The following is a 27,556-nucleotide window of genomic DNA, read 5'->3' on the forward strand; positions in this document are numbered from 1 at the left end:
TCTTCGTCGGTCAACGGGAGCTGCAAATTGACACCCGTTGTGTACTTGAGCTTCGGCGCCATGCATAGAGACCTAGCCGATCTTTGGTCCTTAGCTTTCTTTCAGTGCCGGCCTGGTTTCCCGGTTCTTGCATCCTCAAAACCAGGCTCAGCATCGTCCGCCATCCAAGTAGGGTAGATAGTAGTTCCAAGCGCCTTGATGGAAGGTCGCCAAACCAACTTGTTGTAGTAAACCTCCACCCACCGGAATCGACGGAGAAATGTGATCCCAGTGCAACGGCTACAGCCACCGGCGGACATCTCAATGTTTTTTCCCAAATTTTCCAGTAATTTTCCAAGAGAGGAGGGGAACGGAGGTGCGCCGGGCATGACTCTTTAGCGTCTCCAATCCCATCGCTGGTTTGCATTATTAAGACAAACAGCCCTGATGCTCTCTCTTCCCTTCCCTTAGAGCCTCGAGCACGCCAGGCTCCTCCCTCTTCCCTTCTTCCCTCTCTTTTTTTTCGTTTTTCCCCCCCGCTTTGCCAGCCGCGTTTTCTTCTTCTTCGCCATTCTCACCGGTTCCTACCAAAACTAAATCCCCCCTAAAACTCCCCCCCATTCCTTGGTCCCGGTTCTGCAGAACTGCTTCCTTAGTTTACAACTACCCCTCCATCCCTTGCTCAAATTCAAGCACCACTCGCAAATCAGGTAGGTTGGTCTCTTCCTTTCTCTTCGTCTTTCCCTTGGCAGTATGTTTTAGTTTCATGTTTGGTGGAGTCACTTGCAACGGTCTCACTGAATCACCGTCGTGGAGAGGACCCTCCAGGGTCTGCTGTCGTCTCTTTTAAAACCATTCCCTCCATCCTCCCTCTCTCTTACATTTCTTTGCTTTTTCTTCTTCCGTCTACATTCTTAAGTCTCTACTTGGTCGGCTTTTGTGAAATTTTCTCAAAGTTCGACGTGACTACTTTACCAAAGAAATCATCGCATCCAACCCCTCATTTTCGTTGTGACATCTCAATCCGCAAGTGCTTACTACCAGAATAGTTTCCAGCCCCGTTGTAGGAAACATCAATAAAAATGTCTAAGCTCTTTATCGGGTCTGTCAATTCCTTTTCCTTCTGGCCAACCCGGCCCCAATATCATACTGACCAAACTCAGCGGCCTTGCCTGGCACACCACTGACGAGACCCTCCGTGAGGGATTCTCGCAATATGGAACAATCGAAGAAGCCGTTGGTCATCCATGTTTTACGGAGCAATGAAAGTTCTCCATCATTATGCTCGTACTGACCAAACTCAGATCGTCGTCAAGGACCATGACACCCACCGCAGCCGTGGATTCGGATTCGTCCGCTTCGCTTCTGATGCTGAGGCCGACGCTGCCATGAACGCCATGAACAACCAGGAGTAAGCAAGCCATCTAGATGCCTCATGTCAAGTCACTGACAAATTTTCAGATTCGACGGCCGTGTCATCCGTGTCGACAAAGCCTCGGAGTCGAGACCGCGCATGGGCGGTGGTGGTGGATTCCATGGACGCGGTGGCTACAACCGTGGCTACAACGGCGGCGGTGAGTTTTTCTCTTCTATCTCCCTAGTGGGCACTGGCATCAAGGCCTTCCTTTTCCCCTCCAAATTTCTCATTGTAGCTAATAAAAAGCAGGCTGGCGTTCCCAGCAGCAGGAGCCTGAGGCTGCAGAGTAAGCTGCGCAAGCTATTATAGCATTGCCGATGGCTTACTACGGACCGGTCTCTTGTCCTATCCTTCATTTCTTTTCACGATTTTTTCCCTCTTTCTCGCATGTCAGCTGCTGTTAGTCCCTTCGGACATAAAGTTTGGGATAAAACCCCGGGCGCATGCTACCCAGCTTTTATGATGGTGACTTACGACGAAACGACCCTTATCTCTAGTTTCTTTCCGTTATTGTTTTCCCCTCTCACGCCAGTTCATTGTGATAATGACATCTCTCTCGTGGTTTGATTTGATTTCGCATCGCGTGGCTTTAAATCAATTGTTTCTGACGTCGTTTACTCGGGTCATGGTTGACATGTATGTAATCTGGCTTATGTTAACACCTGATTTGAGGCCGATGGGAAAGTGGTCCAGCGAAAGCAATCAGTGCTCTATCGTGAATTTGGAATTAATCTAGGTCCAAGTCATGATCTATCCCAATCTCATCATCTCTATCTCTCTATATTCTTATTCAGACATGTCTACTCGGCAGGTGGGAACCGTTCATGTGCTTCCCGCGCCGATGGATGCAGCGACTCTTCCAAGTCGCGTTCAGCCTGCTCCTCTTCCCTACGCACCTCTTCCTCGTTCTGAAGCGCTTTAACCCGTTTCACTAGATCGGTGACATGCATCTCAGCATTACCGAACCCAAGCCCCTCGAGCGCCTTCTCCAGCATGAACAGGTATTCCGCGTTCTTCCCGCTCTTGCCCTCGCTGCGACTGATCACCTCGGCCACCGCCTGTTGTTCACGTTGTGCCGGGTCACGTAGAAATTGCGGGTTGCTAGGCTGGCCAATGTATACCATGCAGGTGATGGGGGTGGCAGGATAGTCCGAGGTGTCAGTAGATCTAGCTCCCTGGGGTGTCAGGACCGGGTGGAACGGCGTGTAGTGGTCAGAGTAGCCGTTGATTTCCCGGATGTCAAGATATTGTCGGACTTCATTGGCGTGGCTGGCAGGGATGTGGTACGCTACGCCCCAGACTGTAGCTGTTGCGGAGGTTTCATGGTGTGCTAGCTGTTTAAAGGGGTGGTTTGTGAGACAATTGATCAGGGGAACAAAATATTTGCAGGCGCATAAGGGAGCAAAGGAATCATACCGGATCGTCAAGAGTTTCCCAGAACTCCCGGTCAATCACTGTTAATACCCGTCCGGGGTTCTCTTTTGTGCCGCGGTGGTCGTTACTGTCCTGCGTGTTAGCCTATTATGCTGCAAGATACCTCGGCTTGAAAGCACATTCAGACATACCTAGCCTATGGGTTAAATCTCCCAGTTAGCCTCGTCACCGATTGATATCTTACACAGACAAACCAAGCAGACATCAAGGAATAGACAATGACATAGTCAAGAACATACCTGCCAAAACCGTCGGACATAGCCATTGATATAACCCGGAACACGCTGATCTACCACAACGATGATTAACAATCACTCACACCAAACAAACCGAGACCTCCAAGACCCTTTACCCTTAGAAGGACATCAACATACCAAAATGCGGAGGAGGCTTCCAAATCAAGCTCCTTTTGGCAGCAAGAAAAGAAGAAAGGGTCAGCCACCACCGTCACCCAGTCATGGGATAATCACCGCGCCAATCGCGTTCAAGGACCTGATAGGCTTACCCGTAGCCGAACACCCAGAGGTCGCCGTCGGGGAAGTTTTCGCGCCAGCCCTTTTCGGATGAAAGGACATGGTGCTCGGCTTCCTCGCTAGACACCATAGCGTAACTTATATTCGGGGTGAGTTTTGGTATGGTCTTTTAGCTGATGATCTTTGTCGGTGTGGATATTTCGGCTGGTCTGCGGGGTACTATATATTACCCCTCATTCGAGTTTGCGTGTTGGATATATATTGATGGGTAGGGGGGAAGATGTGGTATTTTATAGGAAGGAAAGTCTTTTGACTTTTAGTTGTTTGAAGAAGGGCTTTTTAAAGAAAGCAATAGAAACAATACAACTGCTCTAAAGGGAGCAAATACCCCAGATTTGTCAGTCTATGAATGCAAATGGCGAACAACTGAGCCAGATAGTCGCAAGAAGGCCTCTGCGTGTTTGCATTGTTTGCGAGGTCCCCTGACCTGATCCGCGCCCACAGGATGTTGCCACTTTCCTGCTCTCTCATTCGCTCTCCTGTTCTTCTGATACTACTAAGCACTATCCCCAGAATTCTAATTGCTTTATTCCAAGCCTCATATTGTTAATATAGGTATAAATCTGCGAGCCGGAAAATTTAGGAACCGCTTGTCACTACCGGATTCAACGGCACGGTTTTGACTGAGGACCTTGGCGGACTGCAGAAACTGCTCGTACTCGTAAAGCCGCGTCGAGTATTGCTGCGGGGCGGCCCAGACGCCGGACCCGGCCTTAGCTCAAGCTAAACCGCCTGGCAGCTATCGTCCACGGCGGATCGCTAGTCAATTGAATTCAACTATCTTCAACTTTATGCAGGGTTGGGTTGGATCCGATCCTTCGAAGACGCATCCCTGTTCAGCCTAGATTAATTGATCGACCTGACTGTGTCGATTGTCAGCTCCTTCAGGCTACATCAATGCCTGGCCGCCATTCTATTCCCCCTGGATTGTATAGTGTTCTGTCGCGTGCCGATTAACTGCATCATGGCTAGCCTCCTTCGTCTACTGCGCACCCAGTATAACCCTCCGGTCGACCCCAGTGGGGTTTCGTTTGCAGGAAAAACGGTCATCCTGACCGGAGCTACATCCGGACTGGGGTTCGAGGCCGCCGTCAAGCTCCTCAATCTCGGGGTGGAGTCGCTCATTATAGGGAGCCGGAACCTCCAGCGAGGCCAAGCGACCAAGACGGAGCTTGAGAAGCTTACAAACAGACAAGGAGTGATTCAAGTATGGCAGCTGGAAATGAACAGCTTCCAGAGCGTCAAGAGTTTCGCAAACCGGGTGAACGAGGAGCTGCACCAATTGGACATTGCGTTACTAAACGCCGGAATATGGAACCGAGATTTCGGTGTATCGCCCGAGGGATGGGAGGAAACATTGCAGGTCAATACGTTATCCACTTCCCTGTTGGCGCTGTTGCTCCTTCCGAAACTAAGGAGTAGCTCGTCCTTGTCCGACCCGGCTCATCTTACGGTCGTGTCCAGCCAACAGTTCGTGCGCGTCAAAGCTAAGAGTCTTCGGACGGTGCAGCCATTATTAAAGCATCTGAATAGCCCGCAGACCTTCAAAGGCCCCAAGCAGTATGGTATATCGAAGCTTCTCCTGGAGTATGTTCTCAAGACGGTAGCTGGTCTTGTTCGGAATGAGAATGGCACTGTGCCGGTCATCATCAACACTGTAAGCCCTGGGTTTTGTGTCTCGTCTCTTGGACGGCAGTACAGTAGATTCTACGAGCGATGGGCGACGTGGTTGGCTTATAAGCTATTTGCGCGCACGGCGGAGCAAGGGAGCCGGTCGTTGGTCAGTGCCACTTATCAGGGGGTGGAGTCGCATGGCAAGTGTTGGCGGAGTGATGGATATCTAGAGTAAGTGTCTCTCTTCTGTGATATTTCTACGTGTTGTCTTGGTGGCAGGGTTGCTAATGTTAGGGCAGTGAATCTGTGGCGTTGACAACAGGAGCGGAAGGAAAGCAGTTCCAGGCGAGAGCGTGGACGGAGATCATGAACGAGCTGGAGGAGCAATCCGAGGGGCTGAAGGAGTCAATCAGGGGGTGGTAAAAGCGCTTAATCTTCACTAGCCGGGGCGATACGTCTACGCCTTCCTGCACGGGGCCAATTGAATGACTGGCCAGCGTGACTGATGGGTGATATTCATAGTCAGACCAAACCAAACCATAATTTGATAGGAAAGAGACCTTCCCCGACGAACAGACGCTGGCCAGGCTCCACCGCGAATGGAAGAGGAACCAGTGGGCCAAGCATTTCCGGAACGAATAAAGAAGCCTCAAGTATAGGGCTGAGAACGGTCGGACATGCCAGTGTTTGGTTGCGGACCGTCCATTGCGGCTGTCAAGAGGGTAAGGTTACACTGGCGACGGACTATTTCTATCTGAAGCAATTGTTGCTGCCTCCCCATTGTAGAGGTATATACACAGCCTCCTTGCAGGGGTGGCAGGACAAGTTTATTAGTTGAAGCGGTGCCTGAGCATCTCCGCTTGGCGACTCCTGCTGAACCGCCGCCGCCCCACGGCTCCGCTCCCAAGGCCGCAAAAACAATCTGTTCGTTAATGACTAGCAGCCCATGGAACAGAACTTAATCTCTCCATCGCTCTCCCTGACCTCCTTTTGATCCCAACCCATCTTTTTCTTTCTTCTCCTTCTCTCCCTTCTTTTTCTCCCCTTTCAAACCCGCCCTTTGTCACTGGGCGTTTACCCTTTTCATATTGCCCCTCGCTGGATTGCGCCCGGCGTCAGTTACGTCAGATCCGCGGCCATGGCATACAACCAGTCCTACAACCCCGATGCGCTGCCAGCGTGAGTCACAATCCTCTGGAGGTCAATCAGAAGTGATGGATGGGATCGCTAACAAGCCATAAATCGATACAGGCATGCGGAGCCGGAACAGGTGCGGTAGTTTCTCCTCGAGAGTGGTTCTTTGTCTGCCTGGTTGAATGCCCCGCGCCTCCTAACTCGGTCTATGACTATTAGGTAGCGCAAATGCTCGGTGCCATGCAATCCAGCAACTCGCACCACCAGAAGCATTCTCGCCCGTCTCCTCACCCTTCCTCCAGCGGCGTCCCACCTCGAGTCCCCGTTTCTAGTGCCGGCAATCCCCATCCCCAGCGCTACGGCGCACCACCGAGTCAGCGTCCTCCCATGGAGGCCCCGCATGGTGGACGGTCGCCGGCAAACGTCCCTCCAGCGAGTCAACAACAACGTCCTCACCCACTACACCCTTCTCCTCCTCCACAGAACTACGGCTTCGGGCCGCCTCCTAGCCAGCCAGTGCGCAATCGTCCGCCGCCCGCGTCGCGTCCGCCCAACTCGCCGAACCATGGCGCGCTGGCAGTCCCCGATGACGACCCGCAACAGCTATTCCCCCTTTTCCGCGCTGCCAACACGTCGCATTCAGGCACACTCACAGAGATGGAGCTGGGCTCTGCTCTAGTGAACGGAGACTTCACATCGTTTCACCCCAAGACCGTTAAGATGATGATCCGCATGTTTGATCGGAACAACAGCGGGACAATCTCATTTGACGAGTTTGTGGCACTGTGGCGCTACCTTGCAGCGTGGCGGGAGCTGTTCGATCGGTTCGATCAAGACCGCAGCGGGCGCATTAGCCTGTACGAGTTCGAGAATGCACTGGTGGCCTTCGGGTACCGGCTGAGCCAGCCATTTGTGATGGTGCTGTTCCGGACGTTCGAGAACAAAGGCCGGCAGATGAATAATGGTCCTCCGTATGGGCCGGCGAAACAGGGCATGAGCTTCGATTTGTTCGTGCAGGCGTGCATTAGTCTGCGGCGCATGACGGACGTCTTTAAGCGGTATGATGATGATCGCGACGGCTATATTACGGTGAGCTTCGAGGAATTCTTGACTGGTGAGTTGGTTCCCACCCTGGTTATGTGGAATGAGATTGGATGGCTGGTTGCTAATGTCGGTGCAGAAATCCTCCAGCTTCAGGATGGATAGTTTTGATATGGATGATATGGTGGATTCTTCCAGGGTTTCCTCCCTAATTATAATTGTACATTATACCCTTATTATTTTCTCGTAACATCTTCCTGCGCAAGCAAAACCCGGGGAATCTACAGCGAACAAGTATGACATGGGCTTTTTTCTTTTCTTTTTTCCTAGTCCCAAGCCAAGCAAGACTTCTCCCTATCGGGCGCAATTGCAATGCCCTTAGGTGCATGGTGCTTTAGTAACACGCAAGTCAAGATGCGGTGTAGACTCAATTCCACGATGCTCCATCATGATTGAATGATTGATAGAGAGCATCACTGCAGATCATCGTCGGGGAGGAAACAAAAACAAAAAAGAAAAAAAAACTAAGGAGGATTGTGACAGGTCTTATTTGTTTGTTTTTCAGGCATGCAGACATGCAGACAGACCCCAAAAAATGTCCGGGCGTGCCAACGGTTGTAACTTCCCCCCCAAAATCTCTCCCTCCTGCAATCGGGATTTTTATCCCAAATTTTTAGTTGTTGTATGTCATTCCATGGGATTGCTTGACTATCATCCCGTGCCCATGGATTGAAGTGGCCCGTGGGGTGGCTTTTTCGGGCGTGCTTGTAGGCTTGTCCGTTTGGCGCCCACGAGATCGATAGCATTTTTGCCCGTTTTGGGCATGGCTTTGTCGTTGGTTTCTGTTTCAACTTATCTCCGAGCCTTAAGGGCGAGCGCCAGCATTGACAGGGGAAAATTTTCTCTCCTTGGAAAGGATTATTTAATTATTAACTGGGCCAGATTCCTGCCTGGTCTAGCTAGCTATTTAGTTTAATTTTACTTGATTAGTTGAGCCGGTCTCTCTTGCGCCCTGATTCCCTCCCCCCAAGTCTAGACTTTAAGACTGGCTGCAACCGTCGGTTTAATCCGCCACTCTGAGGGGTCCTGTTTCCTTCTCCTCACCCCCGATTCTATTCTTAGACAGCAAGCTTTCGGCTTCTGTTGAGTCATTCTTTTTTCGTTTTCTTCTGTTTCCCCCTCCAGACTCATCCTGGAGTTGCAAGCATGGTGGTCACTCAGGATCTTCCTCGTGAGGATGATCGTATCGCGCAGCAGCAGCAGCATGCCGACCAGGACAAGGACGTCCTGGTAGATGCGGAGAAGATGTCACCATCCGATGTTGGCTCTTCGTCCAGAGATGGTTCAGAGAAGCCCGACCCTGTCGGGTCGCCCTCAACTGAACAAATATCCCCAGAAGCGACTGAAGATGTGTCTGAAGAGAAAGCTGGCGCTGGTGCGCCGTTGGATAGAGTGCCGTCGCAGGCGCAGAAGCTAGGGAAGAAGAAGATTGTCGTTGTCATGACTGCGCTTTGTGTATGTCCCTTGCTTTTCCATGCTTCTGATGGCTCCATCGCTAACCACATGGTGTTTCAATATAGCTTGTCTTGTTCCTAGCAGCTTTGGATATGGTAACGACCCTTTATCGCGCCGTCACATTTACATCTACTCACACTTGTTGTCTCCACAGACCATCGTCTCTACAGCCCTACCTACTATCGCAACACATTTTCACGCTTCCGAAAGCGGTTACTCATGGATCGCCTCATCATACATGCTGGCCAACGCTGCCTGTGTCCCGTTATGGGGTAAGATCAGTGATGTCTGGGGTCGCAAGCGCATCATTCTTATCGCCAACTTCCTCTTCCTCGTCGGCAGTCTGATTTGCGCGCTGGCCATCAACCTCCCCATGATCATCTCCGGCAGAGCCATCCAAGGTGCAGGTGGTGGTGGTATCATTGTGCTAGCCAACATCTGCGTCTCCGATCTCTTCAGTGTCAGGTCTGTCGCACCTCTCCACGAGCCATCCACTGACCCAGCGCTAACACACCCTCAGAGAACGCCCCATGTACTATGGTCTCTTCGGCTCTACATGGGCCATCGCCGGAGCACTAGGCCCTATCGTCGGCGGTGCCTTTACCACTGACGTAACCTGGCGCTGGTGCTTCTACATCAACCGTAAGCCTCCCTCTCTCCTCCAGCCCTAACACCCCACTAACAACCCCCAGTCCCCATCGGCGGCGTCTCCTTCGTCATTCTCGTCTTCTTCCTCAAGATCGAGACCGGCAAAGTTCCCTTCTGGGCGGGCATCCGCTCCATCGACTGGACCGGTAACATGCTCATGCTCGGCGGCACACTAATGTTCCTCTTCGGTCTCGAATTCGGCGGCGTTAACTACCCCTGGGACTCACCAACAGTAATCTGCCTCATCGTCTTCGGCGTCTTCACCTGGGGCCTCGCCGTTCTCAACGAATGGAAATTCGCTCGCTACCCCGTTATCCCCATCCGCCTATTCAACAACACCCACAACGTCCTGATGCTCCTCCTCTGTTTCTGCCACAGCATGGTCTTCATCTCCGGCTCCTACTACCTACCTCTATACTTCCAAACCGTCCTCCTCGCCAGCCCCATCATGTCCGGAGTCTACGTCCTTCCGACCGTTCTGAGCCTCTCCATCTTCTCCGCCGCCACTGGCTTTGTCATCAAGAAGACAGGCCGTTACCGCGAACTCATCATCTCCGGCTTCGCCCTCATGACTCTCGGCTACGGCCTCCTCATCGACCTGAAGTACTACGCCTCCTGGCCCCGCATCATCATCTACCAGATCATCGGCGGTATCGGCACCGGCCCGCTCTTCCAGTCCCCGCTTGTCGCTCTACAGGCCAACATCCACCCCTCCGACATGGCCGCTGGCACAGCTACCTTCGGTTTCCTGCGCCAGGTCTCCGCCGCTATCTCCATCGTTCTGGGCACAGTCATCTACCAGAACGTTTTCCACGAGCAAATGCCAAAGGTCGCTGCCGCGATCGGCGAAACGAAGGCCACGTCCATCGAGAACTCCTTCTCAGGCTCTGCTAGCACGCTGATCAAGTCCCTAGGCAGTGCTCAGAAGACAGTCGTGCTGAAGGCGTATACGTTGGCATTGAGTCGCATGTGGATCTTTTACACTGCGATGGCGGGATTAGGTCTCATCATAAGTTTATTTGTAAGGCCTGTCGTGCTGAGTAAATCGCATACCATTGCAAAGACCGGCCTCGCAGAGCAGGAGAAGGCTAGACAAGCAGTTTTGGAAGATCAGAAGAGGGAGAGAGGGGAGGAAGAGAAAGAGGCGAAGGAGGCGGTTTAATGCATCCTTTCCTCGGATTCTTCTTCATTTTAGCTTACATACATCTAAAATCCTGGTTTATCCCTGTGGGAACGAAACTCAACTATTAATGATTCAGGCCTATAAGGTCAAGATAAAAAGCGAGGGAGGGAAGAAAGATACTAGTCGAAGGAAGAAGGTATAATGGATGGGATGGACTCAACTAACGAACTGAACTAGAAACCTTTCATCTGCATTCAACATACATACATCATACTTGCATACTGTTTACATTTACATTTACACAAGATGATGATGTGATGTATCTATCTAAACAATTTAAAATCTAATACTACTTGACTGTGACTGCGTGAGATACTACTAGTAGTAGCATATTGACATATCCACTTTCGTAGTAGTAGCATATACTACGTTAATAAATCATACCCCTCCCATAACCATCATCCACTTTATCCATCTGATAACAAGAGATAGAAGAAAATAAAACTGATGTCATGACTCATGCACCCCCAACACCAAAAAAAGATTTAGAGTTAACGTTTTTATTATTTAGGGTTCCGGCAAACGGAACTATCAATCAATCAATCAATCAATTCTTAAATAAGAATCCCTACTACTTATCAGATAACTAAACTTCTATGTATATTTAGAAGCAACACGGGACGTGCGGTGAACCATAATCAGCAGCAGCAGCAGTAAATTAAGCTAAGAAAAAAAAAAGAACCCTACTATTGAATTTAATTCTCCTAGTTGCACATCGCGCAGCTTTGTTATGTACACATTTTTTTTTCTTGTTTTTTTTTTTTTGTAATTCCACCCAAGATAATAAGAACATTGTAATAATATATGAAAGAGAAAAAGCCACCCGTGACTTGGAAGATTAAACACTTAATATGATAATATTATGTGTTTCATCTTCAGAGTCCTCAGCGAAAAATAAAGCGAAACAGTAAGGAAATAGGTAAGGAAAAGGAAAGATTTATCGCACCATTCTCATATATTTCAGACTTTGGAGAGAGAGAAATCGATGGATAGCTAGGTCAACTGCCAAAAACGACAATGGCAATAACAATAAAAGGAAGGGGTATAAAGTTAAATCGGAAACCCTTATCACAAAACAAGGAAGGACTTGGTACTTGTTCAGAACCAGAGGACAAAGAAGGATCCAAGGGAAACAAAACGAGCCTCATTCGAAACTTTCCCATCCCAATTAAGGAAACCAAAAGTAGCTTTCGCCAACGCCTTGAGATGCCATATATGAAACACGGGGGACATGATCACCCCAGCAACAAAATACCACAATCATCAGTCTAGTAGTTGTAACAATAGGGAGTGGATTACGTCTTTGGTTTCTTCATTACCCCTTCCGCATTGGGTCCACTGTCGGGGCTTTTGCGCTTTTTGTCTTGCTCATCCTCGCGCCCAAACCCGGGGCCACTTTGCACCGCCGGCGTAGGGAATGTTAGGGGACTGGGCAGCATGTTGCTGTCTGGTCCAGACCGCCCAAAGCCCCATTCCGGGAAGAAACTGGACGGTGACGGGAGAAGCGCATCCGAGACGAACCGACTAGGAAGAGCAGAGATCGGCGTATCTATATTGCTATTATTGTTGTATGCACTGTTGTTCTGTGTTGCTGCTCCCGGAGGCGGAGGCCGGGCAAAAGGATTTGGCGGTCCTTGAGCCCCCGCACTTAGTATTGCGCCCGCAGACGGCGAGGGCGGTGGTAATACCACGCTCGAATGGCCGGTGTCTGGATTTGCTTTGGCGGGCGTGAGCGTTTTATTCCCCGCCGAATCGCGTGACGATGAGTCCGCTGTTGCGCTGCCCCGGTCCGAATTCTCACTCGGTATCTGCACCTTCAACTGCGGGCGTTTAGGCGGGAATTGGCCGCTGTTTGTGCGCACAGGCGGCTTCAGATCAACTACCGGCTGTGGACGTGGGGCTTCCGTGGCAGCTCGGGGAGGTGGAGGAGGGGGCTTTGCAGTCAGCCCGGCAGGCTTCCCGTCATTCGGTCCGTGTGCTGGTCCTTCGGCCCTTGTTTGCGCAGTCTCTCCCGCTTCCGTCGGAGGACCTACACCGAAATGGCGCGCTAATACAGAACCTCGATCGTCAATGGGTGTGAAGATACTGCGAGACTTGGAGGAAAGAGATCGCTGATGCGGCGGGGATGGCGTTCCTTCCGTCTTCATGGGGCCCGGCATTGCCTCTGTCGGACCGCTCCCCTCAGGGAGCGATACTGTTCGGGGTGGCGGTGGCTGCTGATCTGTTGTGAATGCCGGAGGCATAGAATTTCGTCCTTGGTCTGGGAGAAACGCTTGAGCGACCTGTGGGATGGCGGCATGGGGCGGTTGGGTCATAGCCATCGGAGGCGGTTGCTGTGCAAGTGCATGAGGCGGGTGTGGCATGTGTGGAGGAGCTTGGTGGTGCGGCGGCATGGCTTGCGGTGCCATTGTGTGTGGAGGCATCGGCTGTGGAGGCATGGAATGTGGTGGCATAGCTTGATGATGCTGTGGAGGCGGAGGCGGTTGGTGATGCGGCCCCGGGGGTCCGTAATGAGTGAACTGAGGTGGGCGGGGAGGTTGAGCCATGGCGTGAGCAGCGTTGGGGTTATATACCGAAGGGTTAGGAATGTACGTGAAGCCATTTTGCGGCGGCGGCGGAGGCGGCGGCGGTGTCGCATGATGATGCTGCTGAGGCCCCATATTGGAGCTCACTCGGCGAAGGTGATTCCGAGACGAAGGTCTAGAAACTCCCTGGGGTTGAGGGGTACCGTGGCGCGGAGCAAACATCCCATTCCCGATGGGCGGAGAAGCAGACGGCGCATGAGTGACATGCTGGAAACCGGGATGACCTGGTAGGTGGGCGGGAATCATGGGAGGGTTCGGAGGCGTAGGGTGCACATCTTCGGGGGCAGGCGTCGTCTCATCTTCGTCATCATCATCGTCACGTTTGCCGTTAAAGTCTTCGGGGCCTTTGTGTTCATGTGGAGGACCAAACTAAAGCACAGGAAAGCGGCGATGTCAGATCAACAGGAGTCTTTCAGACGAGCGGGTTAGGTGGACAACGCACGTATTGATATCGAGTGAGGGCCTCTCGCATATCACATGACGAGAATTCGTAGAGCTTCTTGTTGTGACCAAAGATAATGACAGCGACATCTACCGAACACAGGACCGCAAGCTCATGTGCCTTCTTGAACAGACCACCCTTCCGTTTCAGAAAGGTCCTAGTAGCGCACCAGAGCGTTAGCTTGACGAACTAGGGTTTAATGGGGAGAGGTGAAGAGATCCACCAGCTTTAGCACTTACACTGAGCGGTTGCGATCATCCTTGATCGCCTTGATCTCGATCTTTCTGCGACCCATGAGGGACAGCGGACGAGCGAATCCCACAGAAAAGAGCGTCGATGAAACAGGCGGGCGAACAGGTCAAGCAGAGCTTCTGGTGAAATGGTTCGTCCGGAACAGATGGCGGCGCGAGCTGAAACTCGAGGAAGCGCCGCCCGCAAGGATTTCCGGGACGCGATTAGAGGGTGTAAAAAAAAAATAATAAAGGATGGCAGGAACCTCCAAGACTGTGGGCAGAATTTATATTTAGTATTTCCCTAGAGTCCCCACATGGAGAGAAGTACTGTCTTCTCCGCTACGGAGAGGAAGGTAAGGCGCGAAAATACGCAAAAATCAGGGAAGATAGTGAACGACCGGGGGGGTGTGTGTGTGGGAGGGGGTTGGTGATGCGAGAGAGTTGTTTGGGTGGGAGAAGCAAGAGGAAGGAGGGGTGAGATTAGGAAGAGTGACGGTATTTTGGAGGAGGGATGAACAGGACACCAGAAGGGCGCGCGCGGGCGTGATCCGACGGGCAGGAAGACACGACAAAGGGGGTGGGCGGTAGAGAGAGAGAGATGGATGGATGGACAGGGTAGGGAAACAAAGGGAAAAGAGAGAGAGAGAAAGACGAGGCCTTAGGAAACCCACCTTGATCAACGAGAGACGAGAGATAGGCGACGTGATAGAACAAAAAAGTCAATTAATTTCTAGGATGGGGAGGGGGGAAACGATGATGGAATGGATGGGGATTGAGAAAGGGAAAGGATGATTGATGGCTGGAGCGGCGACACGCGGGTGATGCAGAAGATTATTCTAAAGATAGACCGACGGTGGGAAGAGCTGCCGCCCGTTCGAGGTTTGGCCCATCTTCCCGGCGGCTAACCAACTCGCCAACGGCGGCTGTTGACTACCGCCTCCCTATTAATAGATTGATTGTCCCGGCAGTTCACACTTCTATACCACCTACTGACTGTACCTAGGTACTCCATCAGTAGTTGAGTAGATATAAGATGAAAGGGTAGCATCCTCTCCTTCAATCTCACCTCTGCGAGGATTTCATGCTTATTTTCTGTGAAGCATCTTGACCAGATTCTTCCTCCTCTTCTTCCTCTCAGCACAAATGCCATCTCACGCTTACCCACCCCTCTTTCCACCCCCTCCTCCTCCCATCTACAAATTATCCCCCTCTTTCCAACACTAACTAAGACAAACTAATCTACATTCATTGAAGAGGGGGAAACTGTGAATAACGCCATTACCACTAATCCAGATGAGGTTACATTGCAGTTGGCTGGCACAATTCCCCAACCACAGAATTATCCAAACAAAGCTGCGCCGTTGGTTGTTCTTTTACCGCCTGCCGGCACAGTCACAGCCAAGTCAAGTCTGGCGTATCGCTATCACCGCCAGCCTCAGGTATCGACCGTCCCAAAACCGGATTAGTCCCGGTTGGCGATACGCCTAATCCGCATCGGGCCAACAGGGACTCCTGATCAGTCACTTGCCTCTTCCAGCCAGGTCCTCTGATTGGCCCTTGCACCGTGACCCGTCACAGGAGATCAACTTTCTTGAGTGGAATCGTAGGATCTGTTCTGGCGGTGCTAAGGTGGTGCAGGCCAGGCTAGGTGCTTCCTACATGACACTAACTCTACCCTAATCAACTTATCACACTCGACGCGACACGCTTGGAGAGGCGGTATGTTTCCCAATAGGAAAGATAATTATTGCTGCTGTACAACCATGTCACATCAAATGACCCGGACTGGGCACCAATATTGCACAGTTTACGGCGTAGTTAGTAAGTAGCAAATACTATTATCCTTACTACTACTCATACCCTGTGACGAAGGGCATAATGAATCTTCAGCAGGTGAAACACCATTGGGCCCCGCAGGTCTTCCATGCCAAGGGAAGGATTAATAGGATTCATAGGCATGATGAGTCTGGACTGTGTTTATTGTATGCAGTAGATGAGGGGATGTATGGAGACTGCGTGTAATGTTAGGAAAGAGGGCGTGATAATATTACCATAATTCAGGTAATGTTGATCATCGTCTCCCGCCAGATAGTTAACTAAATAACCTACCGGGAGATAGTCAGCCATGTTGGCCAACACAACGCCCTTTGAATATATAACTTGGGTGGGAACCACGTTCCTCAGCTGTGACCGCATAGAAAACAAGCAAAAGATCCAGAAAAGAAGGAAACCCGATCGAGTTCTGACTCGGTTGGGTTATTCTTTTCGTTTGCTCCAATCGACGGTCGTTTACCGACTGGATCGCGGATAGAGAACCATGGCACCAGATTGCTGTGTTTTGCGGGCGTATTAATCTTTCACCCCCTGAAACGGCAAGCCCAGTAGATCCTCATCATCGCCGTCCTTTTTCATCTCAATTTGCGACTTCAGTGTTTCTTTTCCCCTCTCCTTTATTCCTCCCCCCCTCCTCTCTGCAAATCTTTGTTTCTGTCACGCTTTGTCTTCTGTTAATTCCCCTTTCACCACGTTGTCATCCGGGATTAACTGTGGTATCTGGCCAGCTGCTCGATTGCATTTCCTTACTACCCTGAATTCCCTCGCGGTTGCTGCTGCTGCTGCTGCACGCTAGACGTGCTGCCCCATCCTGGGCTGCAGGCGGTCCTCCCTCTAGGACACTCCTGGATGGTCCTTGCTGTCTGCGTCGTCCATCGGACCATTTTTTATTTTTCTAATTCATGACTCTGCAGTTATTTTATTTTTTCCTGACTAGGGTTTAATCTATTGAGGTATCCGATTCATCATCCGACTTGGGTTTCAGTGTCGAGTCCGCCTCTGCTTCTCGATTGTTTCCTTTTTCCTTAATACGGGTCAACCACCCTTGCGTCCTGGAAGGTCCATTGCAAAAAAAAGTGTTGGAGCACATCTGTTGGATCTTCCCTTCCCACCCCAATCACTCGCGCTCGCATTAATCTACTGATCTCATTGGATCTCGACTTCACTACGGACAAACGCATCTACGTTACTCCGCCGTTGGGCATCGCCTTGGACTCATTTACAACTCCCCCTTCGATCGCGTATTCCCCGCAAAACAAATCTGGCGTGCGCATGGTGCAAGATGCCTTTCTTCACTCGCGTCTTTCGAAGTAAAGACAACAATGCTGCAAAGAAAGCAGCCAAATCCCCGGAAGTAGAAGAGAAAGGGCCCGCAAAGCCCACATGGACCGACGCGTGGCAGCGATCCGAGGTCGCCCCCGAAGAGGTTCAGGAACTCTTGCGAGGGTGCACCCAAGAACTGAAGGCACGAGGTATGTGTTTCTATCTTTGAACCGATGTGATCCACCGCCCCCCGCTGGTGTACAAGTCAAGTCAAGCTTTGCGCATTCCTCAATTTGCTGATCCTTGCCTCGTTCTTCTTTTGACAGCTCTTCAAACTCCCTTTTTACTTCTACCCTTCCGCCCAAGCACCGACGCCAGCGCTGCACGTACCTTCATCCGTAACTATTTCAATCAGTCCCTGGAAAGGGGCTCACCTCTGAGCGGGGATGCATTGGCACAAGAACTCCGGCTGTCGGACCCCATGGTGAGCCAATACATTCTTTTAGTTACCTGACGCTGAGGGGCCGTCTACTCATTCGTAACCTGTGTCTGTGTCGTATAGGTCCTGTGCAGTGTGTTGAAATGGTGTTGGAGCCGACTCCCTGGAGGAGTTGTTACCTGGGAAGCATATGAGCTATTTAAGGTTGGAGAGCAAGGTATGTCCCATGCGGCATCTGGTAAGGAACGTGCGCGCTGATAAACCTTAGATTCCCAGTTTGCCCCCGACGCATTTACCACTTTCATTCCCATCAGTGTCGACTCAGACGCTCGGTCAAAGATCGTTTTTGACTTTTTCGACCTCCTCGCTGCCGTCGCAGCACATGGTAAATCTAATGGTCTTGGTGGACGGAAACTCTCCCGGTATGCCGGATGGTGGGCATTCGATCATGCGGATACGGGCAACGGCTTCGAGGCCGCTTATAAGAATTGGGCACGGTATGTCACGGAAATGATTTAACCGATCATCTATCTGTACAGAGGATTTGGTAGCTGACGTCCTGTAGGGCCGCTGATGCGACAAGCCATCTGTTCTTCGCCTATCTGCGATCCTTGTCGCCCGAACTGCGCGGGGTGAACGCCATTACAACGCTCCCTATCTCCCTCCAAACTCTTGTCCGGGCGACGGAATACCCGCCAGAGACGCCCACCCTACTTCAGGTCTCCACCACCAGAGTCGTGATGATTGTGGACACCGTCTCCCCTACTCCATTCGCTCTGCTGCGGCGCGCAAAGAACTTCGAGTACAGAGACAGCGACCGCCATCTCCAAGAGTTCGCCAGCTTCGAGGAGCCCACCAAAGCACTGACCGATGAGTGTCTCCGTGTGCTGAAATGCATCTCTTCCATCAATCAGTCAAGTGCACCAGAGCCGGGATCGGCGACTCGGGAAGCCTCGTGGTCGCGATTTGAGGACCTTGGATTTGGCGGTGCCCTCGAGTCTGACCTGGATGATGACTCAAGCGCAGTTCGTCTAGCCAGGAACGAATTCGGAGGTGGCTTGAGGTCCGCTCCACAGTCCGGTGCAGGTGACTTCGGTCGGCCCACGACTCCATCATGGGCAGACTTCATGTCGTCCGGCTTTGGTGACGAGAACGGCCTGAAGGGCCCGATTGCCCCTTTGCTTCTTCCTCCTGACAAGGTTCTCCCTCCTATCGCAAGCGTCCGGGGTCAAAGCTCGCAGTCACACAAGCGCAGCCTAAATGACGAGCCGTCCATGGAACCGGGTGAGCTCGCAAGCATTACCACTCTCGATCTCGATGATTCTTTTTGGTGGGTGTGGATCAGTAGTTTGGCTGGTGAGGAGCCCGTGTCCCGAAAGGCCGTTTTTGGCCGGTGTGCATTGCTCGAGACCGTAATCAAAGACACAAAGTGGTTGGTACTGGAAGAACAGGTGAAGGGCGCAGCACCGGAACCAGAACCGGGTGCATATATCGTGGAAAAGAAGCGCTTCTTTGGGTTCTCAACTCGTAAACGCGGTGTTGGGCGTCGCAAGTCCTCCGCTAAAAAAGTTAGTGCGGTGGAGGACTCGTACAAGCGGCCGGACAATGAAGCTCCCCAAAGCAAGACTAGTATTGCCCCTGACCAGCATGCCCGCATCCAAGCGGCAGCGGCAGCTCTTCAAAAGCGGCATCGGGAGGAACAAGAAGCTGCCAATGGCTCTAAGAACGTCCCAGAGGATGTCAAATACAACACCAAGACGAACTCTGTCATGACGTTGCAGCCGTCAATCGTGAACGAAGCGTCTCAGGCTATGAAGTGGGCGACCAATTACGATAAAAACACCTACAGAACTGCCTACTTGAGTAACAGCCGTGCAGGAACTGGTGCTCTAGCAGAAGATGCCAAGGTACCGATCGAACAGCCCAGCACCCCGACCTCCCCGAAGGCAAGCGCCAGTGCTCGACAGGCACCGCCACCTTTGCCGAAGGATACACCGTCAAGTTCCCCGAAGCCCGCAGTTCCCAGAAAAGAGCCCGCTGCTCAAGAGGAGCATCCGGCAAGCAGGGCAGACAGCCCGAGCCTTGCCTTGTCAACCACTGAATCGCTCCCGAAACAGTCCATGGATTCGGAGGAGTCTAGTCGGAAGATCAAGAAGAAGCCCGGCAACGCCGGTTTCAAGAGCATGTTCGGAACAGTCAAAAAGAAGAACGAGCCTGAACCAAAGCCGCCAATGAAACCTACAGGGTCCGCTGTTGCCGCCGCTCGTGCTGCCCTCGAGGACAAGGCAAGAGCCGCCCAGGAGCAGACGATGCGCCCTTCGACAAATGGCAAGCCTACACTGAAAAAGAAGCCTGTGCCCATTACAGTCCCTGTCGAGGCACCTAAGCCTGTCGAGAGTCCCAAGCCTGCCGCGCCTGCTGCGGAAGAGAAAGTCCCCGAGCCCACTGAACCCACGGTTACTATGGAAGCACTCAAACCCCCTGTTCCCCACAGCGATGAGCCTCAAATCCGCCGTCAAGCCGAATATGACGCTCTTTCGCGCATTGATACCAGAGAACGCGCAGCGGCCGATCAAGAGTTCTCCAGGTTTGACCAGGGACCCCTGGTCGAGCAGCCTGCTTTTGTCCCTAGCGACTCTCCTGTTTCCGAACGATTCCCTGAGAAGCCTGCATCATTTCACTCTGCGACCGATCGGGTTTCCGTTGAGCCACAGGATGAGCGCAGCCCTTCCCCTCCGCCGATGAACACATCCTATGACCGCTGGGCCCAGATCCGCCAGAACGCCGCGGCGAGGGCAGCTCAGGTCGAGTCGCATGCTGATGATAGCGACGATGACAACACCAGTGAAGAAGAGAGTAAGTGAATCTGGTTTTGCGTTGAAGATCTATGAACATGGCTCTAACATGAGAACCACTAGGCTTCGAATCTCGTGCTGCCCGTATCAAGGCCAGAGTCGCTGAACTCACTGGCAACATGCAAGCTGCAAGCAAGCCTTGAAGCTAATAGCTCCAGTCTCTTCTGCCGATCACTTCCTTGCTTTCGCTACTGTCGTTTCTGACCCTTTGAGTATACTGTCGCTATCGCCCATATACCACTGTATTTGACCCCCTATGTTTATACGCCATTTAATGTATTTTCACCTACCCCTTTGCGTCCAGGTCCATCCTGCCTGCCATCTTGCTGACTGAGCCCGGACCCATGGCAACAAGGTCTGAAGATAATGCAAGCCACGCATGACAGACATACGCCGTGATGCCGTTCTACGCATGATTGTCTACTTTATTCCCATTTCCGTTCCTCTTGCACCTACTGCCTGTCTTCGGTAAGCGGGGCAATCGGTTGTGGTAGCAAGTTGTCTTCTTAATCAAGTTTGTTTGTTGCTGCTTCTTTTCTGCTTTCTTGTTGTTATATTCCCCTCCTTGTTATGCCTGCTTGTGATTTATCCATACAATTACCGTTAGTTCGTTGGACTGTTGTTGTGTCTTCTGCAATATATCCAATATACCTCGGTCGTTCTTCAGCTATGCTATGTACTCAGCTTCTTTATTGTGATAGTGAACCTGATATTAGTAATCTGGTTTTTGTTGATTTAGTATATTTCCCTAGAGTAGAAGATAGACGTCAAGAAGGATTCTATAGGAGAGTTGGTTCACACGGCGTCTTGACGGGAATCTTACTTGACACAAGCGGAAATAGAAAATAGAATTTGAAGTAAGTTTATCCATTTCAAAGTTAATTATCTATTACATGTGCATATATCGTCCAACCCATTATTTGAATTTTTCTCCCATCTCATATCACAGCACGATACATGCGCACCGGCATACGCAGGTATATGTACTGTAACCGGGGATGGGGGTTCTCATCATACAAAAAATAACAAAAGCAAAGCAACCATGCATGCATGTCAGGTCACGCTAATCAAACAATGCAGTCAATGTATGGGAACTGGTATGTTGTACTTTCTTCTTACCCCAAAAAGCAGTAGTAGATAATGCACAAAGCAGACCATATTCCAACGTAGTATAACCCGCTTGGTTGAGTATCAGGGTATCGAAAGTGTAGAATAGAATCGAATAGAACAGTATAAATCATCATCAGAGTCGTGTAAATGAGACGATGATCCGCTTTAGAAGTGCCGAAGGAAAACAAGTAGATGAAGGTGAAAATCTATCCCTCTAGTCATGCCAAAGGGAAGGAAACGACAGAAGAACAAAACGACCACTCTATATAGTGTATCGCATGCGTCGCGTTGCTTCAACAGCGACAATGGCACTCAATGCACCGATGAACAAACAGATGGAGATAGCGTTCGGGGTGCTCTTATCTAGATTCATCCATTGGGAGTCCTGGGCCGTGTCGTCGCGTTTCGTGCTGCCGGGCTCGAGAACGCTGAAGACGATCCAGCTGATGAAGGTACCGAGGAATTGCGGGAGAGTTGTGTAGACGTTTAGTACACCTAGGTAGATACCGGCGAGCTCGCCGGTGGATGGGGTGTTGGAGATGCCGTCTTCGATGTCGCTGTCGCTGTCTGGGTCGTGGTGGTTGAGGCGGAGAACGTCCATTTCTGTATCGTTGGTGCGGTCACTGTAGGCGGTGGGGCCGCCGGAGAGGATGCTGGAGGAGGTGATCATTGTTACGCCGGAGGAGCGGGAGGATTGGGAGGGGTTCATGGCGAGTTTGTTGATTTCTATGCCCATGAAGGTATAAGGGGCCCAGCAGGTGACGGCCCAGGGAATGCCACAGAGGGCGACGAGAAAGGTTGCGACGGCGCGGGAGCGGGCGAAAGGAGCGAAGATCATGGTCGCGGCGAACATGACGTGGGAGATTAGCCAGGTTGTTTGAAGATCGGGGCGGATGCCCATTACTGTTTTAAGCAGTGAGGCGAGGCCTGGGGGTGGGCGCGGCGTGAACCTGGGTCGTTTGCTGTCTGGTGGTTGGACGCAGAACGGTAGAAGAACGGAGCCGATGAAGGTCATGGAGGAGAAAACGACTAGCGATAGACTGCCCACTCGACCGACTTCTCCAAGCATATCGGCTGGTTGTGTTGCGCCTTTGGGGACTTCGTATCGAAAGTATGTTTCTCCGACCCAGGTGGTGCTGTAGAAGAGAAAGGGGAACCAGCCTGCGGATTATTCGGTTAGAACATTCCTGCTGGAAAGTTGGTTTGAGAGTATAATGGCACAGTACCAATCCACGCCCAGAATTGCGCCCAGCAGATGGCTTGAATACGCGGTGGCAGATCCATCGTGGTCTTGACGAGTTGAGAAATGACCTGCAGCGTCCCAGCCTTGTCATCGGAGTCTCTGTCGGCGTGTGTCAGTATTTGGCATGATGCGGAGACCGCAATTTCATAAGTTATCTTACCTCGCAGTGACCAAAACCCGCTCCTTGACTGCGTACGAGGTAACGAAGACAGCACCGACCAATGACATTGCTGCAATGACCGTCATTTGCTTGAACTGCGTGTCGCCGATTATGGCGCCAAATATGCTGACAGTATCAATTGATCCAATGACATATCCAATGAGCTGGCCAATTGCGGTCATCCGGGTTGCTATACACTCTTAGTTGCTTAACTTTGTAGTTAGAAATAGAAGAGGCATACCCCATGCTGATCCAGTCTGCTGCAAAGGAATAGGCAATGTGTCGACAATCAAGCTGCGACAACACGCTTGGACTGCGGTTGGGTTAGACTGGGTTGAACAAATATCATCGCTGGTGCAGACTTACCAACGTTGATAGCGAAGTCTACAGCGTAAATACTTAGAACTGCTAGCGCGATGGTGACATTTCTGGCCTGGGGTAATAGACAATTCCAGTAAGCTCCTGAGTAAGGACGTAAAGAAGGCCATTCGCATGCTCTCAAGTACCTTTTCCGCATCCTTAACAAACGTGTTGACGATCTCAGTAGTCCAACCAAGAACAAGCAGGCACGTTGCGACGACGAACGAGCCGACGATCATGAAAGGCCTGCGTCGCCCCCATTTGGATCGAGATCGGTCAGCAATGACACCAATGAGTGGCTGGATGATCAAGCCAGAAAGAGGGCCGGCGATCCAGACAAGCGAGGTCTTGGATTTGGTGAGGCCCAGTTGGAGCAGGTACGGGGTACAATCTGCACTGCAAGTCAGAAAGATAGAGCAAGTAGACAAGAGCCAGCAACGCGCATACAAGTCATTTCAATGCCCCAGGTGAACCTGTCGACAAGAAGCAAGTCAGTCTTTTACGCGCATTCGTAATGGTGATTTTCTTCCGACTGAGAGGAACCGAAAAGCATTGTCGGAGGAATGAGAATGAGGGGAAGAATACATACTGTAAGCCCAACAAACTAAAGGTCAACAGCACCATGCGCACCCACTCTCTTCGTCCCTTGATAGAGGGTGTGCCCACCCATCTTGCAGCTTGTGGCATTCTCAGTGTTCGAATGCCCGCATGCACTTGGCCCTTTTCACAATTCTTGTATGCTTTCCATGAACCGCGGGGGTTCGCCTCGAATTTGCGCCTGCGATCAGGCCAAAACACGTGCAAGTGTAGCTAATCGATCCTCGGATGGAGTAGATTCGATGCTGGGACGGTACGGAAGCTAAATTGTGAGATCTGACGCAGAAGGACGAGGCAAATGCGTGATGGGTCGTAGGCAGTCGTCGCACGGTTCGTTCGTTGGGGGATAAAAATAGCTGCGAGGATGGAACAGGGTCCGCGATCCGCCAAAGGTCCGATGTCGTTGGGAAAAGGGCGATACTGGAGTAAATGTAGGTTTTCGCGACCAGGGAGAGCGACAAATAACGTTCGAAGCGAAGCAGAAGGGAATCACGACCGGTCAGAAGAAGGGATGGGAAGAAAAGAGGAGGGATGGGCAGACAGACGACAGGCGAGGCCGGGCTGAGCCCACCAAAAGCGTACGCATGCGGGCCCCCGGCCCGTCAGGTACCTCGTCTTATCGGCACCGGCCACGCTGAGACCCACCACCGCGACGGTACTTGTGTTTATTAATAGCGGGTGGTGTGAACAACCTAAAGCAAGGTCGGGGGATTAAAACAAATCTGAAACTGGGGAAGTCTATGGGTTAGTCTGACTGTCTTTTCTAACCTAATTCTACGAGGCACACAAGGACTAAGGCACCAGGCAAGGGTCAATAATACAGGTACCGTCTTGCTACTGTCACGCGACTACTTCCAGCTTCCGGTGAAGCCAGTGGCGGTCCCAACCGACCGGGGGTGGTTCGTTACGTTCTCTGCATTCGTTTCTAAAAAGGGGTTGCGAATAGATAACTCCAGTCATTGCCCAGCCGACCGATAAATAGTCCCGAGTGCTTCATTTCTGTCATATCATCCCAGATGCCCCGTCATACCATGATTTTCGACCGAAAATCAATCGCATTAACATCTTTTTTTAGCCTTTTTCGGCAATTTCTTTTTTTTTTTTTCATCTTCATCCATCGTAACACGCCGACCGCCCTTATCTACAGGCGGTTGGGGGTGGAAGTCAAGGGCCACTGGTAGCCAGCAGCATCGCTGAACTTGTAGCCGAAGGACGCGGTGAAGTCATCAAGGACAGCGGGTCCGCGGGAGCCTGCGCACGCCGTTCGTCAGCATGTAAGCGGTTTAATCAAATTTTCAACATGTGCACGTACCGTAGGGGTATTCCATGGGGATGATCTCCTTGTTGTCATCCAGGTAGTGCAGGAGAGGGGTGAAGATCCTCCAGCTGGCATCCAGCTCATCGTCACGGACGAAGTTGGAGTGGTCGCCCTTCAGAGCATCCAGAATCAGAGACTCGTAGGCCTCGGGGATCTTGAGGTCGGAGAAGCGGCGGCGGTAAGTGAGGTCGAGCTCAGTCACAACCGTCTGCATGGACAGGCCAGGCAGCTTGGAGTTCATCTTGATGTACACGGACTCGTTGGGCTGGACGCGGATGACGAGCTCGTTACGGGGGATGTCCTTGAAGATTCCGGAGGTAACGTCACGGAACTGGATGCGGATCTCGGTCTTCTGCTCATTCAAGGCTGCGAATAGTTAGTATACCCGCCGTTGCTAAGATCGCTCGGAAAGAGGTACATACCCTTGCCAGCCTTCATGATGAAGGGAACACCGTCCCACCTCTCGTTCTTGATGTAGGCGACCATAGCGCAGAAGGTGGGGCAGCGGGAATCTTGGGGAACGGTCTCATCCTCCTTGTAGGCGGGCTTGCTGCCATCGAGAGACTTTCCGTACTGGCCAATGATGACGTTCTTGGGCTCAATGGCGTCCATCGCACGCAGGACACGAACCTGGTCAAGTATTAGTAACCTCGCTCAACCGATAGCCAATCGCACACTTTACCTTCTCGTCACGGATGTCCTCAGCGGAGAAGGAAATGGGGCGCTCCATAGCGAGCAGCGTCAACACCTGGAGAAGGTCTGAAAGAGTTTTTTTATCAGTATCATGACGGGTATTCCCAATGAGGACTCGAACGTACGGTTCTGCATGACATCACGGATGATGCCGAACTCATCGAAGTAACCACCACGTCCCTCAGTACCGAAGGGCTCCTTGAATGTGATCTAATCATAAAGGCGACAATTTAGCCATTGTTCAGAAAGTCAACTGGACAGCGCAAATTCGTACCTGAACGTTATCGATGTGGTGGCGGTTCCAGGTGGCGTTGAAGAATTCGTTTCCGAAGCGCATGATAAGGATGTTCTTGACCATCTCCTTACCCAGGTAGTGGTCGATACGGAAGATCTCCTCTTCCTTCCAGTTAGGCTCCAGAGCCTTTTGGAGATCGCGCGAGCTCTGAAGGTCCTTGCCGAAAGGCTTCTCTACCTGCGAAATAGGAAAACAAGCGAGTAAGAACAATTGCCAATTGCAGAGTAATAACAGCCCAGGATTGACTCACGATGATACGAGCAACGCCGTTCTTGGGGTAGCAGTTGCGCTTGAGTTGGTCGGAAACGGTGGTGAAAACGCTAGGGGGGAGGGCCATGTAGTAGATTCTGTTCTGCTCCTTCTGGCCCTTCTCAATCTCCTCGAGGTGCTTGTTGAGGTTGATGAACGAGTCATCCTTGTCGTATTGACCGGAGATGTAGGTGCAGAGCTGGCAGAAGCTGTCCAGCTGCTCTTCGATTTCCTTGGTGGGGGTCTTGATGTATGAGCGCACACGCCTCAGGTACTCCTCATGGTCCATGTTTGTCCGGGCATATCCGACGATCTTGATACCCTTGGGGAGGAACTTGTTGCGATACTGGAAGCGCAATCAGTAACCATACTGGTGTAAGTCAAACTGCAATTGGATCTGTAAGTGGACATACAAGGCCGAAAAGTGCCGGGAACTGTAAGAAGTTAGCTTCCTATGCGGTCGACATAAAATCAGGGGGGGGGTCATCACTGACGGTCTTCTTCTTTGCAAGATCTCCGGAGGCACCCAGTACTATGATGACAGTGTCATCTTTGAGTTCCATGGTGCTACGTAAAATATCCATGTTAGCTAGACTATAGCTTGACAATTATAGTGCCACAGGGAATCGTGTGTAGATCGATAATGCAGGTCGGTGCCCGCAGTCCGCTACAGCCGGGAGGGGCAGTGAGGTTGATGGTGAGTCAGAAGGACAGTCCTATCGTTGTCAAGACCAAAAGAGTAATCTTGGTGACGAATTGAAGAACAATGGAAAGCGGGAAGCCTGCTAGTGAATATTGGGCGACCGGCTTGTAATGGAGAGTAGTGGGTGGTGAATCCTCACGTTTGGGCGGCGGACAGGAGGGACGGGAGTGGGAGGGAGGAGGGGTGTGATGTCAGAGAGGGAGACCGCAAAACTCACCCAGCATTCTGGCGTTCCTCAGTACGTGCTATTGTGCTGGCCATGTTTTATTGATGTGTGAACAACCACGAGATGGGAAGGGGAATGTGAGAGAATCGGTGGAAGAGGGAGGAGAGGAAATGAAAAGAGGATACAGGGAGACAGCAAGGACAGAGAGGTTTGTTGGAAAAATCCCAACAGTTCCGGCGGAGCAAGTACTTTTTAAGACCGGAGGAGGGCCTCTCGTCGAGGAGAGGAGCTGCTCTGCTGCAGGGTGGGCAAAAGTGAGTGAGCCCGGGTGGGGCAGCTTTGTTACTACTTTGTTACTGGGAAGCCCGGCTTGGGTTCTTCCACTACGTCGATTACTGCCGCGGGACCCCGTGAGTAGTTAAGTTGTTATCCAATTCTATTATTCGGGGTTATTTTACATCACTCAGACACTACTTACTTACTTATTCGCCTGCCACGGAGTAGTAGATAATTA

At 51.5% G+C, this 27,556-nt stretch overlaps 9 protein-coding genes across 9 annotated transcripts; 5 read left to right on the top strand and 4 right to left on the bottom strand.

Moving 5' to 3' along the window:
- The first annotated feature begins 561 nt into the window (after window positions 1-561).
- BO88DRAFT_405277 (RNA recognition motif domain-containing protein) lies at window positions 562-1,810 on the top strand. Its single transcript, XM_025706835.1, has 5 exons — window positions 562-1,081; window positions 1,143-1,215; window positions 1,284-1,390; window positions 1,441-1,553; window positions 1,646-1,810. Exons 1-5 carry the CDS (start codon window positions 1,062-1,064, stop codon window positions 1,684-1,686), a joined length of 354 nt encoding a protein of 117 aa, XP_025562765.1. The 5' UTR covers window positions 562-1,061; the 3' UTR covers window positions 1,687-1,810.
- A 386-nt stretch (window positions 1,811-2,196) lies between these two features.
- On the bottom strand, window positions 2,197-3,433 carry BO88DRAFT_340746 (gamma-glutamylcyclotransferase; the record flags this gene model as incomplete). The annotated part of the gene is made up of 5 exons (XM_025703070.1): window positions 2,197-2,730; window positions 2,813-2,902; window positions 3,070-3,119; window positions 3,205-3,236; window positions 3,336-3,433. The coding sequence occupies 5 exons, from the start codon at window positions 3,431-3,433 to the stop codon at window positions 2,197-2,199; spliced, it is 804 nt and encodes a 267-aa protein (XP_025562766.1).
- An 894-nt stretch (window positions 3,434-4,327) lies between these two features.
- On the top strand, window positions 4,328-5,400 carry BO88DRAFT_341063 (putative short-chain dehydrogenase/reductase family protein; the record flags this gene model as incomplete). The annotated part of the gene is made up of 2 exons (XM_025703082.1): window positions 4,328-5,208; window positions 5,277-5,400. The coding sequence occupies 2 exons, from the start codon at window positions 4,328-4,330 to the stop codon at window positions 5,398-5,400; spliced, it is 1,005 nt and encodes a 334-aa protein (XP_025562767.1).
- Window positions 5,401-6,045: 645 nt separating this feature from the next.
- On the top strand, window positions 6,046-7,453 carry BO88DRAFT_405284 (calcium binding modulator protein). Its single transcript, XM_025706836.1, has 4 exons — window positions 6,046-6,156; window positions 6,229-6,247; window positions 6,331-7,225; window positions 7,292-7,453. The coding sequence occupies exons 1-4, from the start codon at window positions 6,116-6,118 to the stop codon at window positions 7,315-7,317; spliced, it is 981 nt and encodes a 326-aa protein (XP_025562768.1). The 5' UTR covers window positions 6,046-6,115; the 3' UTR covers window positions 7,318-7,453.
- A 1,004-nt stretch (window positions 7,454-8,457) lies between these two features.
- On the top strand, window positions 8,458-10,477 carry BO88DRAFT_341185 (MDR family MFS transporter; the record flags this gene model as incomplete). The annotated part of the gene is made up of 5 exons (XM_025703091.1): window positions 8,458-8,667; window positions 8,733-8,762; window positions 8,822-9,132; window positions 9,188-9,309; window positions 9,360-10,477. The coding sequence occupies 5 exons, from the start codon at window positions 8,458-8,460 to the stop codon at window positions 10,475-10,477; spliced, it is 1,791 nt and encodes a 596-aa protein (XP_025562769.1).
- Window positions 10,478-11,781: 1,304 nt separating this feature from the next.
- On the bottom strand, window positions 11,782-13,988 carry rlmA (SRF-type transcription factor RlmA). Its single transcript, XM_025712963.1, has 3 exons — window positions 13,765-13,988; window positions 13,526-13,682; window positions 11,782-13,452 (listed from the first exon to the last, which is right to left on the bottom strand). The coding sequence occupies exons 1-3, from the start codon at window positions 13,818-13,820 to the stop codon at window positions 11,794-11,796; spliced, it is 1,872 nt and encodes a 623-aa protein (XP_025562770.1). The 5' UTR covers window positions 13,821-13,988; the 3' UTR covers window positions 11,782-11,793.
- A 2,885-nt stretch (window positions 13,989-16,873) lies between these two features.
- Window positions 16,874-20,291, top strand: BO88DRAFT_454054 (morphogenesis protein; the record flags this gene model as incomplete). Its single annotated transcript, XM_025710784.1, has 6 exons — window positions 16,874-17,063; window positions 17,181-17,338; window positions 17,417-17,510; window positions 17,562-17,790; window positions 17,859-20,149; window positions 20,212-20,291. The coding sequence occupies 6 exons, from the start codon at window positions 16,874-16,876 to the stop codon at window positions 20,289-20,291; spliced, it is 3,042 nt and encodes a 1,013-aa protein (XP_025562771.1).
- A 1,229-nt stretch (window positions 20,292-21,520) lies between these two features.
- Window positions 21,521-23,708, bottom strand: BO88DRAFT_341330 (putative sucrose transporter; the record flags this gene model as incomplete). Its single annotated transcript, XM_025703097.1, has 8 exons — window positions 21,521-22,419; window positions 22,485-22,600; window positions 22,662-22,851; window positions 22,903-22,974; window positions 23,028-23,094; window positions 23,168-23,412; window positions 23,469-23,494; window positions 23,611-23,708. The coding sequence occupies 8 exons, from the start codon at window positions 23,706-23,708 to the stop codon at window positions 21,521-21,523; spliced, it is 1,713 nt and encodes a 570-aa protein (XP_025562772.1).
- Window positions 23,709-24,712: 1,004 nt separating this feature from the next.
- On the bottom strand, window positions 24,713-27,396 carry BO88DRAFT_405293 (glucose-6-phosphate dehydrogenase). The gene is made up of 10 exons (XM_025706837.1): window positions 27,094-27,396; window positions 26,668-26,740; window positions 26,587-26,607; window positions 26,175-26,519; window positions 25,904-26,101; window positions 25,755-25,839; window positions 25,619-25,695; window positions 25,359-25,566; window positions 24,931-25,302; window positions 24,713-24,869 (listed from the first exon to the last, which is right to left on the bottom strand). Exons 1-10 carry the CDS (start codon window positions 27,135-27,137, stop codon window positions 24,760-24,762), a joined length of 1,533 nt encoding a protein of 510 aa, XP_025562773.1. The 5' UTR covers window positions 27,138-27,396; the 3' UTR covers window positions 24,713-24,759.
- Between the last annotated feature and the right edge of the window lie 160 nt (window positions 27,397-27,556).

The sequence above is a fragment of the Aspergillus vadensis genome (assembly GCF_003184925.1).
Source record: "Aspergillus vadensis CBS 113365 unplaced genomic scaffold BO88scaffold_12, whole genome shotgun sequence".
Lineage (NCBI taxonomy): Eukaryota > Fungi > Ascomycota > Eurotiomycetes > Eurotiales > Aspergillaceae > Aspergillus > Aspergillus vadensis.

Excerpts from the sequence above, each read along its gene's own strand:
- BO88DRAFT_405277 (XM_025706835.1), top strand. The coding sequence starts at position 1,062 with ATGTCTAAGCTCTTTATCGG. Across the intron at positions 1,391-1,440 it reads AACGCCATGAACAACCAGGA|ATTCGACGGCCGTGTCATCC; the intron begins GTAAGCAAGCCA and ends ACAAATTTTCAG. Across the intron at positions 1,554-1,645 it reads CCGTGGCTACAACGGCGGCG|GCTGGCGTTCCCAGCAGCAG; the intron begins GTGAGTTTTTCT and ends AATAAAAAGCAG.
- BO88DRAFT_405284 (XM_025706836.1), top strand. The coding sequence starts at position 6,116 with ATGGCATACAACCAGTCCTACAACCCCGATGCGCTGCCAGC. Across the intron at positions 7,226-7,291 it reads CTTCGAGGAATTCTTGACTG|AAATCCTCCAGCTTCAGGAT; the intron begins GTGAGTTGGTTC and ends ATGTCGGTGCAG.
- rlmA (XM_025712963.1), bottom strand. The coding sequence starts at position 13,820 with ATGGGTCGCAGAAAGATCGAGATCAAGGCGATCAAGGATGATCGCAAC. Across the intron at positions 13,683-13,764 it reads GATGATCGCAACCGCTCAGT|GACCTTTCTGAAACGGAAGG; the intron begins GTAAGTGCTAAA and ends GTGCGCTACTAG. Across the intron at positions 13,453-13,525 it reads CCCTCACTCGATATCAATAC|TTTGGTCCTCCACATGAACA; the intron begins GTGCGTTGTCCA and ends CCTGTGCTTTAG.
- BO88DRAFT_405293 (XM_025706837.1), bottom strand. The coding sequence starts at position 27,137 with ATGGCCAGCACAATAGCACGTACTGAGGAACGCCAGAATGCTGG. Across the intron at positions 26,608-26,667 it reads ATCTTGCAAAGAAGAAGACC|TTCCCGGCACTTTTCGGCCT; the intron begins GTCAGTGATGAC and ends AACTTCTTACAG. Across the intron at positions 26,102-26,174 it reads ACGGCGTTGCTCGTATCATC|GTAGAGAAGCCTTTCGGCAA; the intron begins GTGAGTCAATCC and ends CCTATTTCGCAG.